The following is a 16,840-nucleotide window of genomic DNA, read 5'->3' as shown; positions in this document are numbered from 1 at the left end:
ACGGGAGAGAGTAGCAAAAATCTGAAAGCGCTCAGGCGCGCGTCCCTAGACAGTCAACCCGGATCCTCAAAGCGCTAGCCGATCCGAGACACGTTAGCCAGGAAGGGAAAAGGTCCCCCTGGAAGTTTACGAAAAATGGGTTCCTCTCCCCCACTGTAGTCCCAGGGCGAGCCTGCAAAGGGTGCCTCTCTCCGCCGTCGGGGCCAAAATTGGAACGCACCGCCAGGCAGGAGAGAGAACCGGACGCCGCCCCATCTATCTCATCCGGGAAAAGTTCTTGCCTGCGGAGGAGAAGGAGAAAGCAACCCTGGGAGAGAGGCAGCGAAGGCAAGCAGGAAGGAGGAGTCGCGCTTAGCCCCGCCGTCTCCGCTGCGCCCTCCCCCGGCGGCAGGAGTAGGAGGAGCCGTGGCCGGAGCGAGCCGAGAGCCGGGCAGCGCCTCTCCACAAAAGAGGCAGGCGAGGCGAGTGCAAGAGGTGCGCTCCGCGAAGCACTCTTTGTTCCCTGGACGGCGAAGGAAGGAAGCGAAGCGGAGGAGCCTGGAGCTCCCCATTCCGGAGAAGAACACGCTGCCCGGTTCCAGGCTTGGAAGGCGGCCGGATCAGCTTCCTGCCCCAGAGGAGGAGGCAGCCAGCCATCCCGGAGAGCCGCGAGGGCTCGGCCCTTATTCCCAAGGCGCCGGAGCAGAGCATGCGAGCCACGGGAGGCGCACCCTGGCCGGACTCCCGGCTCTGAAGCCCCTCCGGGGCGGCTCCTTGGAGCAGCGCTGCCCCATGGCCAAGGCGGCGTCCCGGCCAAGGCGCTGGGAGTAGCGGAGACGAAGCGCCTGTCCCATCTTCTCCTTTCGCAGGCCTGCCGCTGCGGTTCTTTTTTGCGCTCTCTCTGCCCGGCGCCATGGAGGAGTGGCGGCAGTGCGGGCGCTGGCTGATCGACTGCAAGGTCCTGCCGGCCAACCACCGCGTGGTTTGGCCCTCGGCCGTGGTCTTTGAGCTGGCCCAAGCTCTCCGCGACGGCGTCCTCCTCTGCCAGCTGCTCCACAACCTCTCGCCCGGGTCTATCGACCTCAAAGACATCAATTTCCGGCCCCAGATGTCCCAGGTGAGCGAAAGACGAAACCCCCTCGGGATTGGGCAGCCGGGAGGGTTCGACCCTCGACGGGTGGGGAGAAGGAAGGTGGGAGATCACCAGCGTGGAGGGCAGTTGTCCGGGGCCTCGTGTGGTGTGGCAATCACACCTCAGTGGGCTGTCTCGTAGCTGGGAATAAAAGGTTGTGCGTCTCAGTTATAGCTCGTAGTAGATCCCTTGCAATGAATGAACATGACTAACTTGTGTCCATTGATGCCAAGGGGTTTGCTCTGAGAGGGAATTAATTGAAAGCAACCCAAATGCTGACACACACACACCCACACTTTTAAAGGGCTCATCCTATTTATGTGTCTTGACTGCTACCAGCCTTAGTTCCCACCCTTGGGGACACTTCTTTTTGAAATGACTTGTTTTTGAAATGTCCCCTGGTTAAAGCCCCAGAAGGTATAGAGGAGAGCGGGGGGGGGGAGTGAGGCAGGAGTGCTGTTTGGCTCAGCCAATGCTACACTGTGGACATTACCCGTCCAAGGACAGACAGTTGTGTGGGAGTGGGAAGGAAGCCATGGGTGAATGAAGTGGGGTGCAGCCTCCTGATGTCTGAGGATGTAAACACCCTCTTTAAAATGTCTTATGTTCTTGGAGTAAGAAAGCAATAAATAAATAAATGAAGGAAGGAAGGAAGGAAGGAACTATGAAACGGGGGGCAAGGAACCCTAAAGTTATACGAAACTTTGTGAATGGAAATGCAAAGTTAAGTAAATCTGATGACCGACTCAAGTGAGTTCAATTAATTGGGCAGCCGTTTTGTTTGAAAACAACTATTATTTTTAAGCACTTGTGTTAAAGATACAAGGGCTCTCTCTCTCTCTCTCTCTCTCTCTCTCTCTCACACACACACACACACACACACACACACACGACAAAAGGGAAAGTGTGCAGTATTTATCTAGAATCAGCCTATACTCTTTTCTGCATATATATGCATGCAAACTTTCACCAGTCTAATCAATTTGTTACTTGACTATTGCTCTCCTGCAATACCTGAAAGGCTGCCCCATAGAGCAGGGGAAAGTGCTTGCTCTCTGCTGCCCCAAGGTGCCATGGGACTTAAGTTACAGGAGGGCAGATTTTGGTTGGTCATTGGGACTGGCTTCTGAATGATAAGAGAATTTTGATGGAGGGTCTCATTTTGCCTTACCATAAGTCTGCGGACAAACGGCTCCTTCGGCCAGTAAAGCGAGATGAGCACTGCAACCCCAGAGTTGTTCGCGACTGGACTTAACTGTCAAGAGTCCTTTACCTTTTTTAAGTCTTCAAGCACAAGCCAGAAAGCATCTGTTGGGAATGCCATACCTGTCTCAAGCACAAGGCTGGACTGGATGCCCTTACAAGAACCCCTACAAAACTCTGAAATTCTGTTTAGTAAGAGTTGTTCAGTCCAGTGACCGGCCTATGTACATGGGACAGATCTTTTATTTAGCTTGGATGCTCTGTGTTTTTGTTTTTTTTTAAACTTAAAAACAACCTGGTGTTGGTTGTACTGATCTGTGTGCTAACCTGCAGTTTATTTCCAGATAAAAATATTGACAAGCTTGATTAACACACTGATGATAGAATTTCTATGGAAATCAGCACTTTGTTTTACCAGCCCTTACCATAAGATCTGTAGCATAACTAATATAACTTGCAGATTTTTTTATGGGGGGTGGGGGTGTTAAGAGATAAGACTGAGAGTGGTTTTGAGAGATGAGTCTGTGGAACTTGCCTACCTGAGGTGAGATTTGAACCCAGAGCATCATGTTTCCCAGCTCAGTTTCTGACATGCTGTGCTAGATCAGGAGTGGGCAGTTATCAAACTTAGTACTACAACCTCAAGATCTTCTAACCCCAAGCAGATGCAAAAGACATACAGTCAGAGAACAAGGTGTCTCGGCACATTCTGGGCCCCTCCAACTTATTCTAAGCATTCTTACTATTAATTGCATTTCTATCCCGCCTTTTTCTCCAAGCAATGCAAGGTAGTGTACATGGCTCATTTAATCCCCACAACAACCCTGTGAGGTAGGTTAGGCTGGAGAGCCATAGGTTCCCCAATAGGGCAATAGAGTCATTTGAGGAGCTTTAAATGTGAAAATCTAGAGATCTAGATTTTGTGAGGAGGAACCAGACGTAGGACTGGAAAGGTAGGAAACTGAAATTGACCCAACTAGAAATTTACGATCCAAAAATTAACAGCTGAGTTGGAAGGAGTTTTCTTGACACCGTTGAGGCATTTTTGTATGTGCAAACAGACCCTCTTGTTTTTAAGAAATATATTAAAACTAGGACAGCATTATCTCATTTCATTCACATCTCTGCCACTAACAGAAAGTGTCTTGTCTCTTTTGGGATGCTGATCTTGTATTTTTTTTTACTGGAGGGGTTGGGACTCCGCGTTGCCTGGATACTGCTTTGTGCGCAGACAAATTCCCACTGAAGAATTCGAGCTGCAGAGCTCCAAAGCACAGCTGCCCGTTGAGTTCACCCTCTTCCCTCCTTGCAGCCCCAAACCACTGCAGAAGGTTGCACCCATGACTTAAAATCCACAGAACGGGGTTTATGATTAGCTTCTTTGTTTGTTTCAGATGCTTGGCATGCTTTCAGAATCTCCTTGCATTCTTGCGATTAAGCCAGTCACCTCTGGTGAGTTGGAGCCCACAGGTGATTAGGCAAGGGATCTACAGTGGTACCTCGGGTTACATATGCTTCAGCTTACATACGTTTCAGGTTACAGACTCTGCTAACCCAGAAATAGTACCTCGGGTTAAGAACTTTGCTTCAGGATGAGAACAGAAATTGTGCTCCGGCGGCGCGGCGGCAGCCGGAGGCCCCATTAGCTAAAGTGGTGTCTCAGGTTAAGAACAGTTTCAGGTTAAGAACAGACCTCCGGAACGAGTTAAGTACTTAACCCGAGGTACCACTGTATTGCAAAGTGGTGGAAGAGAACTGTGTTACTTCCTTTTATTGTTATTTTTATCTCCAGCTTCGAAAGCAGCCTAGAGCCTTCCCCTGTGTACCAGTTCCTAGTGAATCAAAGAACCAGGAAGTGGACTGCAGCCGTCATTGTTTAGCTGCTTAGATTATTTAGCTGTGATTCCTGCATTGCAGGGGGCTGGACTAGATGACCCTTTGGGACCCTTCCAACTCCACAGTTCTGTGATTCAATCTATGATAGTTTACAAAATGGGGCACTGCCTTGGATAAAATCCATTAAGCAAATAAACACTGGACCTTTGCTCAGCTGGAGAGAAGCTCTTCTGTCCTCCTGATTGGTGCTGCAAACTTAAAATTAATCAAAGCAGGGGGTGGGAGCTTTTTTGAGCCAAGGTCCTCATTTCCCTTGTGGACAACATTTCAGGGACTGCTTGCCAATGATGGGCAGGACCAGAGGCAGAAATGGGGAGAGCAGCTTATTTATTTAAAAAAAGGTGTCTGGCTGCTTCCTCTCTTGTGCATTGCAAGGATTGCACCTTCTGTCAGAGAATCATCTGTGAGGGATTCTTTAGCCGTGATTCCTGCACTGCTAGGGGTTGGACTGGACCGCTTTGGGTCCCTTCCAACTATTCAGTTCTTTGTTTTTCTGTCTCTGAGGTCTAAATCAGGGGTCAGCAAACTTTTTCAGCAGGGGGCCGGTCCACTGTCCCTCAGACCTTGTGGGGGGCTGGACTATATTTTGTGGAAAAAAATAATGAACGAATTCCTATGACCCACAAATAACCCAGAGATGCATTTTTTTTAAAAAAGCACACATTCTACTCATGTAAAAACACCAGGCAGGCCCCACAAATAACCCAGAGATGTGTTTTAAATAAAAGCGCCTGTTCTACTCATGTAAAAACACGCTGATTCCCGGACCGTCCGCGGGCCGGATTTAGAAGGCGATTGGGCCGGATCTGGTCCCCGGGCCTTAGTTTGCCTACTCATGGTCTAAAATTGTGCTCAGTCCTGGAAGATATGGAGCTGAATGCTGGAAGATTCAGAATAGATAAAGGAAAGCACTTCAAAACTATGGAACTCAGGAGGCAGTGATGACCACCAACTTTGGATGGCTTTAAAAGAGGATTGGACAAAGTCATGGAGGAGGAGAGGGCTGGCAGGGAAGACCTCTTTGTGCCAACAGGCTTTTGGGAACTGACTGCTTTTAATGAAAGGGCTGGTGCTCTGGTGTTTTTACTGTAATATGTGTGTATAGTTTTACTTTTCACAACATTTAATTTATATATATTCCTATGTCTTTGGTAGTTCTCATTTTTGTATGCAAGCAGCCTTGAGTCCCAGCAGGAAAAAAGGTAGGGAATAAATGAATGAATAGAATATGCCTGTCAATGGCTACTAGCCACAATGGCTACTAGCCACAATGGGTATGCTCAGTGTCCACAACTGAAGGTACTCAACATTTCTGAATACAGCATGTTGGAAATGGGAGAAAGGGAGAGAGCGGTTGTTTTGGGGTCCTGCTTGTGGATTTCCTACTGGGATGCCTTGTTGGTCACAGGATGCTGGACCAGATGGGTCTCCTTTGGCCTGATCCAGCAGCAGGCCTCTTATGTTCTCCTTCCACTGTCAGAGGCAGTCAATGACTCTGAATGCCATTTGCTGGGAATCACAAGTGGGGAGAGTTGCTGCTGTTTTTCTCAGGTCTTGCTTGTGGGTTTCTCATTAGGGCATCTGGTTGGCCACTCTAAGAAGAGGATGTAGGACTCTGATAGACCTTCCAGCTATTGTTAGGTCTTCCGATTCTGTTGCAGAGTGCATATATCTCATTCCAATGAAAGATGTCTCTCCTTAGGACTTCTTGTGGTCATTTCTGGTGACGGCCTATGGTATGACTGCTCTGTTCTTTACAAGGATCCATATATATATATATATATATATATATATATATATATATATATATACACACACACACACACACACACACACACACACATATATACACACACACACACACACATATACGCATATATATATATATATATATATATATATATATATATGCACCTGGAAGCATTAGTAGGCACATCCTTTCCAAGCCTGTTTAGCCCACACCAGCACATCAAGGTCAGTCTTCTTCATTATTACTACTTCACTTCCACTCTCCACAATGCTTTCCCAGAGTAAAGTAAGTGCAAGACCCAGGTATGTGCTCCATGGAGCTTACTATCTGTGTTTCAGTGTGGGTGTTTTTGAACTTCCAGAGCTGGGGAAATTGGTGTGTGTGTGCATGTGTTCCATTTTTTATGTGTGCAGGTGTTTATGGGAATTGGCAAATAATGGCATGTTAGCAGTAGACACACATTATCCCTCCATCTTGTTTAAATTTTGTTTAACCAGAAGTGTGGGTCCCTCCCTCTCCGTGTCTCTTCCCCATAACAGATGGCTCTCTCTCTTGCTGCTGTTTTTTAAAAATATACACATGCAGAGAATCAAAGGGTCAGTTTGCTCTTTAGGATTACTGCACAACATTTTCAGGGAGAAAATTGTATTTATTACCTGTTCTGTCATCTGTATTGGCTATCCCCAGACTTGACCTGCCCAGATGCCATTGGATGACAACTCCCACTGGCCACCAGCTGCACCCCCTGATCTCTGCACATTTGGGTTGAATAATTGCTTGTTCCTGTGTAGACCCGAGGGATCTCCTGTGGGGGCCCTCTGGTCTGCAGGTCAAACCTGGCCTGCCAGGCTTTCCCCCATTTGGCCCACAAGGCTATTTTTCTGCCAGGAATTCTCTTTCATGCACAAAACCGAACCTGCTCAGTTTGGATGTGCTTTGAAGTCCCAAAGTTGGCTGCTAAAAGGAAGGTCATTTCCTGCTTCATCTTAGCCGCTGGTTCAGTATAGAATCCATTGAAGGGCTTGAAAGCCCAACCTGCCCTGTCTTGGTTCAGCTTCTTGCCTTCCATTTTTCTCCCTTCTCCCTTCTCCTCCTGTTTCAGATCTAATCCTGCTTCATGTATTCTGTATGGGATTTGCACCCCTTGCCCCACTGATCCTACTCCTTTTTGCACCTTGCTGGGCCTCTTCCAGTTCTAATTGCCTTCTGGCAGTTGCTGAAAACTGCAGGAGGGGTATAGTTGTTTATGCACTTACTGCTTCCCATAACACAGCTGTTCTCAACCTGTGGGTCCCCAGATGTTGTTGGACTACAACTCCCATCATCCCTGAGTTCTGGCCTTGCTAGCTAGGGGTGATGGGAGTTGTAGTTCAACAACATCCAGGGACCCACAGGTTGAGAAAGGCTGCCATAATGAGTATCTGGTTGGCCACTGTGAGAACAGGAGGCTGGGCTAGATGGGTCATATGGAGGTTCACTGTGATAGCAGAGCCTTTATGTCCAGGGGCAATCAACTACTCAATACCTGGCAGTGGAGAACTGAAGTGGAGTGTTGCTGTTGTGCTCAAGTCTTGCTTGTGGATGCTTCCCATTGGGGCATCTGGTTGTCCACTGTGGGAACAGGATGCTGGACTAGATGGGCCAATCACATGATCCAGTGGGGCTCTTCTGATGTTTTTATGTGACCCTATGGCTGAGACTAAATCAGCACCACCTATTATATTCATTTTACAGATGGAGAAGCCAAGGCTGAGTGGGAAACCACAGGCCTGATTTCATGCAAATCAGCAGCAGTGTTTTGGAAAGGCTTACAGCTTCCGCTCTTAAAAGAGCCAAGTCTGTGGTTGAATGATTCAGGACAATTGGGGGAAGGGTCTATTGCAAAATATAATATGAGAGCATCAAAAGAACCTAGCTGGGTTACAGGAGTGGCCCTTCTAATCCAGCACCCTAAGTTTTGCAATAACCCTCCCCACTTCTTCCTTGCATTGGGGGTTGGACTAGATGACCCCAGGACCCTTCCAACTCTACAGCTCTGTGATTCCCAGCAACTTCTATTCAGAGGTATATCTCCTCAGACACTGGAGGTAGTTCATTGACAAGATAAACTGCAAGCCCCATAAATTCAAAGAGTACCTCAAGAATGAAGCAGTAAAACAGATGTCTCGTTTGCAGCAGATGCAAACTTTTGAGAAATATGATGAGAAGCTCTGGTGTGGTGCTCATTCAAACTCTGCCTACCTTGTCCAAAGAGAATGAGCGCAGGCACTATGGGCATCAACCTTTCATCTAAACCTTCTTTGACACACTCTCTCTCTCTGGAAAAGTGACGATCTGTCTTCAGCATGCCTTTGATTAGGTTTGTTGCTGATGCAGGGAAAAGGTCCACTGGAAGGAAGGGAGAGTTAGGTGGTTTTTTGTTTGATTTTTGCGATCCTGGGAGCTGTTCCACTTGCAACACCAGCAATAAAAATTAAGCCCTTCTGTAAAAGTTTCCCAAGACAAGCAGCCTAAACAGCTGAGATTTATTAGCTAAGCAACAATGCTCTCAGCCTCCCACTTACTGAGAAGCAGGGGCTGCCTAGAATTCAGCACCGCACCCGAACTTTGCGCTATAAATGCTTGAAGAGTGAGGAGAAACAGCCTTACCAAACAGCCTGGCCCCAGGCTCACTTCTCCCCCCGATTGCCAGTTATTTATTTATTTATTTGATTCATAAGAGGACCCTACTGTAGCAGGGCTGTGGCCCATCAAGTCCAGCATCCTGTTCTCACAGTGGCAAACCAGGTGCCCATTATGGGAGGCCCATAAGCAGGACCCAAGTGCAATTGTAACTCTCTACATTGAATGGTGGGACACGGGTGGCGCTGTGGGTTAAACCACAGAGCCTAGGACTTGCCGATCGGAAGGTCGGCTGTTCAAATCCCTGTGATGGGGTGAGCTCCCATTGCTCGGTCCCTGCTCCTGCCAACCTAGCAGTTCGAATGCACATCAAAGTGCAAGTAGATAAATAGGTACCACTCTGGCAGGAAGGTAAACGGCATTTCCGTGCGCTGCCCTGGTTCGCCAGCTTAGTCATGCTGGCCACATGACCCGGAAGCTGTACGCCGGCTCCCTCGGCCAATAAAGCGAGATGAGTGCCGCAACCCCAGAGTTGTCCGCGACTCGACCTAATGGTCAGGGGCCCCTTTACCTTTACTTTTACACTGACTGGCAGGGGTTCTCCAGTGTTTCAGACAAAGAGTCTTTCCCAGCCCTACCTGGAGATCCCAGTGATTTGGACCTGGGACCTTCTGCATGCCAAGCAATGCTCTCTTACCACTGAACTGTGGTCCAGCATGAATCTGCAGGTGAAAGAACGACCCCCTCCCATTAATGTGAGCAAACACAGCTATTCCACTGCCCCACCCCTTAATCCTTTTGATATGTATTCTTCCTTGCCTGAATAATTTTTAACAATGAGAGAGTTAATCCCAGCTTCTCTTCTGCCCTCCCTGTCCCTCCCTCCCCCTCCACTTTTAAATTATATTTGCTAATGCATTTAGCAGCTTTGGCTGTCAAAAAGAATGGCTTATTCAAAAGGTCATAAACAGATTGTGGCGTTAATTACCGCACGGGCAGATTTGTGTTGCCTTGTTGAAGCTGATTCTGTTGGGAAACTTAAATCGCTCCCCGCCGATAGGCAAATAGCAAAGCTAGTAGCATTGTTGAGCACGTCTGAAAAACCCCAACAGTTTCCCCGAGTGTAATTTTGAACCCCCCTTCTTTTGCTGCCGTTGATTGACAGGAGCTTTCAGTTGAGAAATGGCATTGTGCTCTTTGCTGACATCTCTACCGTTAATCACAAGGTTGTGGGTTCAAGCTCCACGTTATTAAAAACAGTTTTAAACAGCTTAAAATCATAAAAAATAAGGTAGGTCCTGGAAACATACACCTCATGTATCAAAAGTCCAGAATAATGAGTTGCATCTTCAGCATTAACCGGAAGCTGTGCAATGAAGGTGCCAGGCACATTATGTGGGGAGGGAATTCCACTGCTTAGAAGCCACCACAGAAAAGACCCTCTCCTGGGCCACCCCCACCCCACAAGCCTCCAAGGGCAGAGGAATCATGAAATGGGCCCCTCTGCTGATCTCAGCACCTGAGAAGATGTTTGGAGCCAGAGTCATTTAAGATTTTAACCACCAGTGTGAGCACTTCGAACTGGGCCTAGTTCAACTAGTGCAGCTGTTTTAAAATAGGGGTTATATGAGATCTAAATGGAAACCCAGCCAGTAACCTGAGTGCTGCAGTTTGGACCAACTGAAGTTTCTGAGTTGTCTTCAAGGGCAGCCCCACATTGCAGTAATCCAATCTAAAATTTACCAGACCAGATGAAGAATTGAAAGCATCCTTAGTGCCTTCCTATTTTCTTCATCTTAAATTATGCACCTTTTCCTCCTGGGCTGATTTTGGAAATGACCTGATGTACGCTGGAGCGGTTGGGAGCGCCCATGTGCATCTGATTCCTACTGAAAGGAGCACGACAGGGTGAGCTGCCAAACTCAAGCAGCACTGAATTCAAGGGACGCTGTTTTGCAGCTGTGCCTTGAATTCGGGAGGGTTTGAAGCAATGGCTTTTCCTGTCCTTCCTCTGATGTCATGTGACCATTAGCTCAGTGAGTAGATCATCTGCTTTGCATGCAGAACACCCCAGGTTCAATCCCTGATATCTCCTGGCAGGGATGCGAAATTTCTCCTACCTGAAACTTGGTTGAGAACCACTACCATGTATCAAGCTACATGGACCAAATGGCCTGAATTAGCATAAGGCTGCATCCTAACATATTTGGAAAACGGGCTTGCAAAATGCGGAGTTCTGGCAGGCCAAATAGTATGGGCGTTCATAGCGGTATGAAGTTCTCCATCACTTCCTCAAACCCATGATCTTTTAGTGAGAATAGCAGCCCGAATTTGCCACCTATTACAGAAACTTCCTTATCTTAATGAACTGCAGAGACAAACCAGTGTGTGTGTGTGTGTGTGAGAGAGAGAGAGAGAGAGAGAGAGAGGAACACAGACGCATCAGGCCACAGAAACATGGAAGTATACCCAGGATGCATGTACAGGGGTACTGAATTAGGCCAAGGCTCTCAGCTTTGATTTGTGAAAGTGAGCAATCTCTGAAGCTGACAGTTCTTCATTTTTGCACAGGGTTTGGGTGTGGGTGTGTCCCCCACAATTCTGGAAGAACCGACCACTTCAAAATATCTTCAAGCAAATAAGCTTGCAAGTCATGGAAAGCTGTGAATGGAAGCTCCATAAGTCAAGTGCCATTCACGTTTTTCACTCCTGTTTGGAACAGGCTAAGCATTCTGTGAATATAGGGGGGAAATGATAGCTGAAATCTGTCCTTGGTAGTCTTACAGGGGATGAAAGTATTATTCTGAACAGTTAAACAAAGCTATGTTTTTAGAGATGTGAAGAATGTTGGGCAGAGGTTTGGGTCCCAGATTCAATCTCCAGCATTTACAGATAGTGCCTGGGAGAGCCCCCTCTGCAACAATACCGGTTCATGTAAACAGTACTGAGCTAGATGAAGCAATGGTCTGGCCTGGTACTAAAGAGCCTCATAATTCATATTCAATTCTGAATTATGAGAATTAGAATTTGTAGAGGAAGGACCGTAGCTCAGTAGTAAAGCATCTGCCTTGCTTGCAGAAAGTCCTGTATTCAGCCCCTGGTTGCATCTCCAGGCTGGGCTGGGAGAGACTCCCTGCCTGAATCCCTGGAGATCCACTACCAGTCAGTGTAGATGATACTGAGCTAGAATTACTGGTGGTCTGACTCAATATGAGACTGCTTCACTATAAGACAGTCACCTACTGCCTATTTAATTCAGAACCAAAAGGACTAGAATCTGAGAAAGTGTAAGACTCCTTCCTTTGTTCCAGTTTAATTTAGTCCTTTATTCACAACCATGAGCACTAGAATCTTACTTTATTTTTAAAGAGAGAGTAATAGCTCAGGGGTAGGGTAACTGCTTTGCATGTGGATGATCCCACATTCAGTCCCTAATGGCATCTCAGAGCTGCTGCCAGTCAGTGTAGACCATCCTTTCTCAACCTTTGGTCCTCCATATGTTGTTGTACTACAGCTCCCATCATCCCTAGCTAGCGAGACCAGCGGTCAAGGATTATGGGAGTTGTAGTCCAACATTTGGGGACCCAAGGTTGAGAAAGGCTTGTATAGGCATTATTGAGATAGAAGGACTATTGAGTCTGACTCAGTATAAGGCAGCTTCTTTTGTTACTATATAATACTAAATTGGTTATGTTGTATTCATCTATTTTTAAAATAGTGCACCCTGTCTTAGGGTCATTTTAATGATGAGTGGGCTAAACATTCTGGAAATATCGAAATTAAATAGTGGATGAAATTTTTATTGTGACTATGTTAAGCGAAGCTATAATCAGTAAGATTATGAGGAGTGTTGGGTTGGGAGAAAGAGAGGAAGTTAGACTACAGTAATTAGCAAAGCCTTATGGCTGGCACCGTCCGCTTCATCATCTCTCTGGTTCATGGATTCTTGGATTTCTTAGCTTAATTGCTAGTCCGCAAGGCACCCGTCTGCTCATTATCCTTCCCCCTCTCCCCTCTGCTTTGCTTAGTACAATTGACTTGGGAAACCAGTTTGTTCCCTGAGCTAGCCATTCTTAAATTGTTCTAGAGGTTTTGTTTAAAATTCCATCCTCTGCAGACAAAAATAAGAGCGCAGATTTTCCGAATCCTGCAATTTCTCACCAGTGCAGAATCTTGGCATTGTGCAGGGAGTTTGCAATACATAGAAATGAAAGGTGTTTTTACACGCTGTAGTTTACATGACCACCTATAGGCAGACGCGTGAACTGCAGCCTGGCAAATGGCAGGCCAGATGCGTGGTTTAATGGAGAGGGGAGGTGCTGTGAAGCAAGCCGCTAGTGGAGTGCCTCCCCACTCCTTTAAAAGAGGGATGGTCTTGGGGTAATAGGCAAAGTGGGTGGAGGTGTAAAGGGAGGGGGTAGTTGGTCAGGTGTGGGGAAGGGATAGGCAAGGTTAGTGAGCAGAGTGAGCAGGTGTGGCAGCCTCCTAGTAAGTGAGAAAGAGAAATTCTGGCCCTTATGATTACAGAGGTACCTCGGGTTAAGTACTTAATTGGTTCCGGAGGTCTGTTCTTAACCTGAAACTGTTCTTAACCTGAAGCACCACTTTAGCTAATGGGGCCTGCTGCTGCCGCCGCGCCGCCGGAGCACGATTTCTGTTCTTAACCTGAAGCACTATTGCTGGGTTAGCAGAGTCTGTAACCTGAAGCATATGTAACCTGAAGCGTATGTAACCTGAAGCGTATGTAACCTGAAGCGTATGTAACCCGAGGTACCACTGTATTGCAAAGATGAACCTGAAAGGGTCTGGGCAATGTTACCCATCTGATGTTGCCGCAAGCACTGCCCATCTTCATATTCTTAGGGTCTAGAAACTTACTTTTTATTTTAAATAAGACCAGAAAGCTGTATTGTGTGTATGTTTTATTTTTTCAAAGGAAGCCATCTTCTTAATAATACAGTAATAATAATGAAAAGCAAATCAGCAAAAACTGTTCAATGTGCTTTGTTGAGTGAGAGTTACTCTAGGATGGTGGCCGGTGCATACTTTTGCTCACTGCAGACAATGACTTTCTCTCTCGGTCCCCTTGTGAACATTTTGCTGGGATCTGAATTGTCATCCCTGGCCAAAATGCACAAGAGGAAGTATAAAGTTGCTCTGTGTGTGTGTGTGTGTGTGTGTGTGTGTGCGCGTGCGCCTGACACACTGGACAATAAAATGAGGTGATATTCTTGAGGCAGAAGCCACAAGATATTGTCCCTCTTTGAGCTGGACCTGGGTTTGCAGGATCTGTGAATGGTGAGGTGGATGATCATAATCATATTTTGATCACCAGTTTTGCTTAAACAAGCTTATCCCAGTGTAGAAAATGATATTAAAACACATTTCCTTTCAGTCTGTTGTCAGTTTTAATTATCCTTTGAATGTTTTTATATACATGTTTATAAGCAGCCTTTTGTTGAGTATTTTAGGGTTTTTTTGTAAGCCTCTTTGAAGCTTGATTAGCCAAGTGGTATATAAATGCTGTTAAATAAAATAATCATTATTGGGTAGCATCCAAAGTGGATCTTACTGAGAGTAGAACTGTTGAAATGGATTGGTACCACTCAGTGGGTCTACTCTGAGTTGGACTTAGTTGGAGACAATCAATTATCATGATCATTGTGTAAAACGAAACAAGCGTTTGTGTTCAGCTAAGTTCTAGTCAGAATAGATCCAGTGAAATGAATGGAGATGTTAGCCATGCCCATTACGTTCACTTGCTTTACTCTTGAGAGAAGGGAGTTCAAGATGGATGGGAGTTTCTTGAAGGTGAAAAATTGAAAGCCCAAATGCAGACAATTCCAACAAGAAAGAAACAGGTATGGCTGCATAAGAAGCTTAAAAATGAACTGAGATTTAAGAAGGACATGTACAGAGTGAGTCCTTTAAAAGAGGCCCTGTGGATACAGAGTACACATGTTCCACAGGGCCTCTTTTAAAAGACTCACCCTGTATAAGAAATGAAAGAAAGGGGACATCAGAAATGAGGAGCATGCACGACGAATACCCAACAGTTGCAGGGCGAATGTCAGGCAGGCTAAGGCTCAGAATGAGTTCAGCCTTGCAAGAGAGGTTAAAATGAATAAAAAAGGTTTCTTCAGCTATGTTTGAAGCAAGAGGAAGAACAAGCAAGTGGTGGGTCCTCTGCATGGAGAAGACAGAGAAATGCTCTTGCGTGACAGAGAGAAGGCAGAATTGCTCAACACCTACTTTGCAATGCCCAACCTGGTGATAACATAATTAATGAAGCACTGAAGGCCAAGATAGGAAAAGAGATGGTAAGGGAACACCCACTTTTAAATGAATTCAGATCTCCAGGGCCATATGAGCTGCACCCAAGGGTTTTAAAGGAGCTGGTAGATCTAATCTTGGAGCCCCTGTACATAATCTTTGAGAATTCTTGGAGATGAGATCCCAGCAGACTAGAGCTGGGCAAATATCCCCATCTTCAGAAAGGGAAAAAAAGAAAACCAAGTTCAGCCTGATGTTGATAACAGGAAAGGTCCTAGAACAAATAATTAAGCAGTTGGTCTATGAGCACTTAGAAGAGACCCAGCATGGGTTTTTCAAAAACAAGTTATGTCAGATGAATCACATTTCTTTTTTTGATAGTCTCCATCAGGAGGTGGTGGACTCTCCTTCATTGCAGGTTTTTAACCAGAGGTTGGATGGCTGCCTGCCAGGGTTTATTTAGCTGTGATTCCTGCGTTGCAGGGGGTTGGACTAGACGACCGTCGGGGTCCCTTCCAACTCTACAATTCTATGGTTCTGTGGTTCTATGTGTAGGACTAGCAATTGATATAACCTGCTGGCTTTGAATATTATGGAATTGTGGGGTATAATTGTTCTTGTTATGCTAGTGGAAGTATTGACTTCATTGGGTTGATAACTCTTCACACAGGAGTCTCCAGCCCCAGGGCCAAATGCAGCCCTCCGGTCCTCTCTATTTTGCCCACAACCCTCACTGGTCCTAGGTTGGACTAGGCAACCTTACAAAGCCCCTTCTCCACCCCCCCCTTTGGTGATTCTATCATGAGTGAGATGCCGCAACTCAATTCAGCAAGGCCTCTCCTCTTCCCGGAGAGGAGGGGTTGTGAGTGGGAGCAGCTTCCCGCATCAGTAGGGAGGCGTATTTGGCCCCGCGACCAAGCCCTTCAGCTGGCCAATAGGGCTGGCAGGCAGGTGGGGTTAGCTGCATTTAAGCAGCCAAGGCAGTGCTCTGTCCCCAGTCTGTTCCTGCTTGCATCGGATCTCCCTCCCTCCCTCCCTCCCTCTAGGTCAGTTTCCTCTGCGTATTGACCTTGCTATGGACTTCGGTTGGTTGCCTTGGTTGCCCAAGGGACCTGGTAGGAATTCTTTATCCATTTGGCAAATTGGCACCAGCTTCTTGGTTTTTTCGCCTACCTCGCAGCAACTTGTCACAACTTTCTGGTATTGGCATTGGTATTGTGTATCTGAAGAAGTGTGCATGCACATGAAAGCTCATACCAAGAACTAACTTAGTTGGTCTTTAAGGTGCTACTGGAAGGAAAAAAATTTTTTGTTTTGGTATTGGCAGTTAGGCATTGGAATATGTGTACTGTGTTGGAGGATTGGGTATGCCCCTCCTCTTTTGGGTACTCCGTTAAAGGAATCCGGCAATTGTGGATCCTGTCCGACGCCCTGCTGGTGGCCAGGGCCATGGCACGACCCCTGGTGACGTCATGGGGAAGCTTCCAGTTGTATTTGCATCAACAAGCTCCTCCCACTGGTTGTTAACCCTGAAATGACTCCCTGCTGTGTGGGGTGGAGTCATGTATTGCTGTTTTATCCAACGCCTAAGCCAATACTACTCACATGCTGTAACCAATAAAGTTGTGGCCTTAGTTTGCCCATTAACCAAAAATAATGTGTCTTTGTGTCTTATTATAATCCTATGCGGGTGGCGGGTCCTCGACTCACAACTTGCTTTTCCTTTCTAGAGCCCCAGCTGCTGTTACCAGCAGGGGGTGATGAATGGTTCAAGATAAAAGAACAGGAAGAAGGTGATAGAGCAACATGAAAGTGACTTGTGGAATTCATTGCCTCAGGGTAGGGATGGTGTCTGCCAGTTTAAATAGGCTTTAAAAAGAGAGAAAGAAAAGAATCAGATTCAGGGAGGACATGTCTAGATGTTTTAAGAAGATAAGCCGGCTGGACCTGGCCAGTGGCCCATCTAGTCCAGCTTCCTGTTCTCA

The 16,840-nt window shown here is 46.6% G+C and overlaps 1 protein-coding gene across 5 annotated transcripts in view; it reads left to right on the top strand.

Moving 5' to 3' along the window:
- The first annotated feature begins 452 nt into the window (after positions 1-452).
- The window catches only part of VAV2 (vav guanine nucleotide exchange factor 2), a 151,974-nt gene continuing 135,586 nt past the window's right edge, over positions 453-16,840 (top strand). The window contains exon 1 of one of the 5 annotated variants that reach the window (XM_053374213.1): positions 453-1,096. In XM_053374213.1, the coding sequence (XP_053230188.1) occupies positions 893-1,096 (204 nt within the window). In that variant the 5' untranslated portion in view covers positions 453-892. The remainder of the gene's footprint in view (positions 1,097-16,840) is intronic. The other 4 variants (XM_053374210.1, XM_053374211.1, XM_053374212.1 and 1 more) reach the window with 4 other exon arrangements.

The sequence above is a fragment of the Podarcis raffonei genome, chromosome Z, assembly GCF_027172205.1.
Source record: "Podarcis raffonei isolate rPodRaf1 chromosome Z, rPodRaf1.pri, whole genome shotgun sequence".
NCBI classification, from domain to species: domain Eukaryota; kingdom Metazoa; phylum Chordata; class Lepidosauria; order Squamata; family Lacertidae; genus Podarcis; species Podarcis raffonei.
This window is presented reverse-complemented; position numbering and strand designations above follow the sequence as displayed.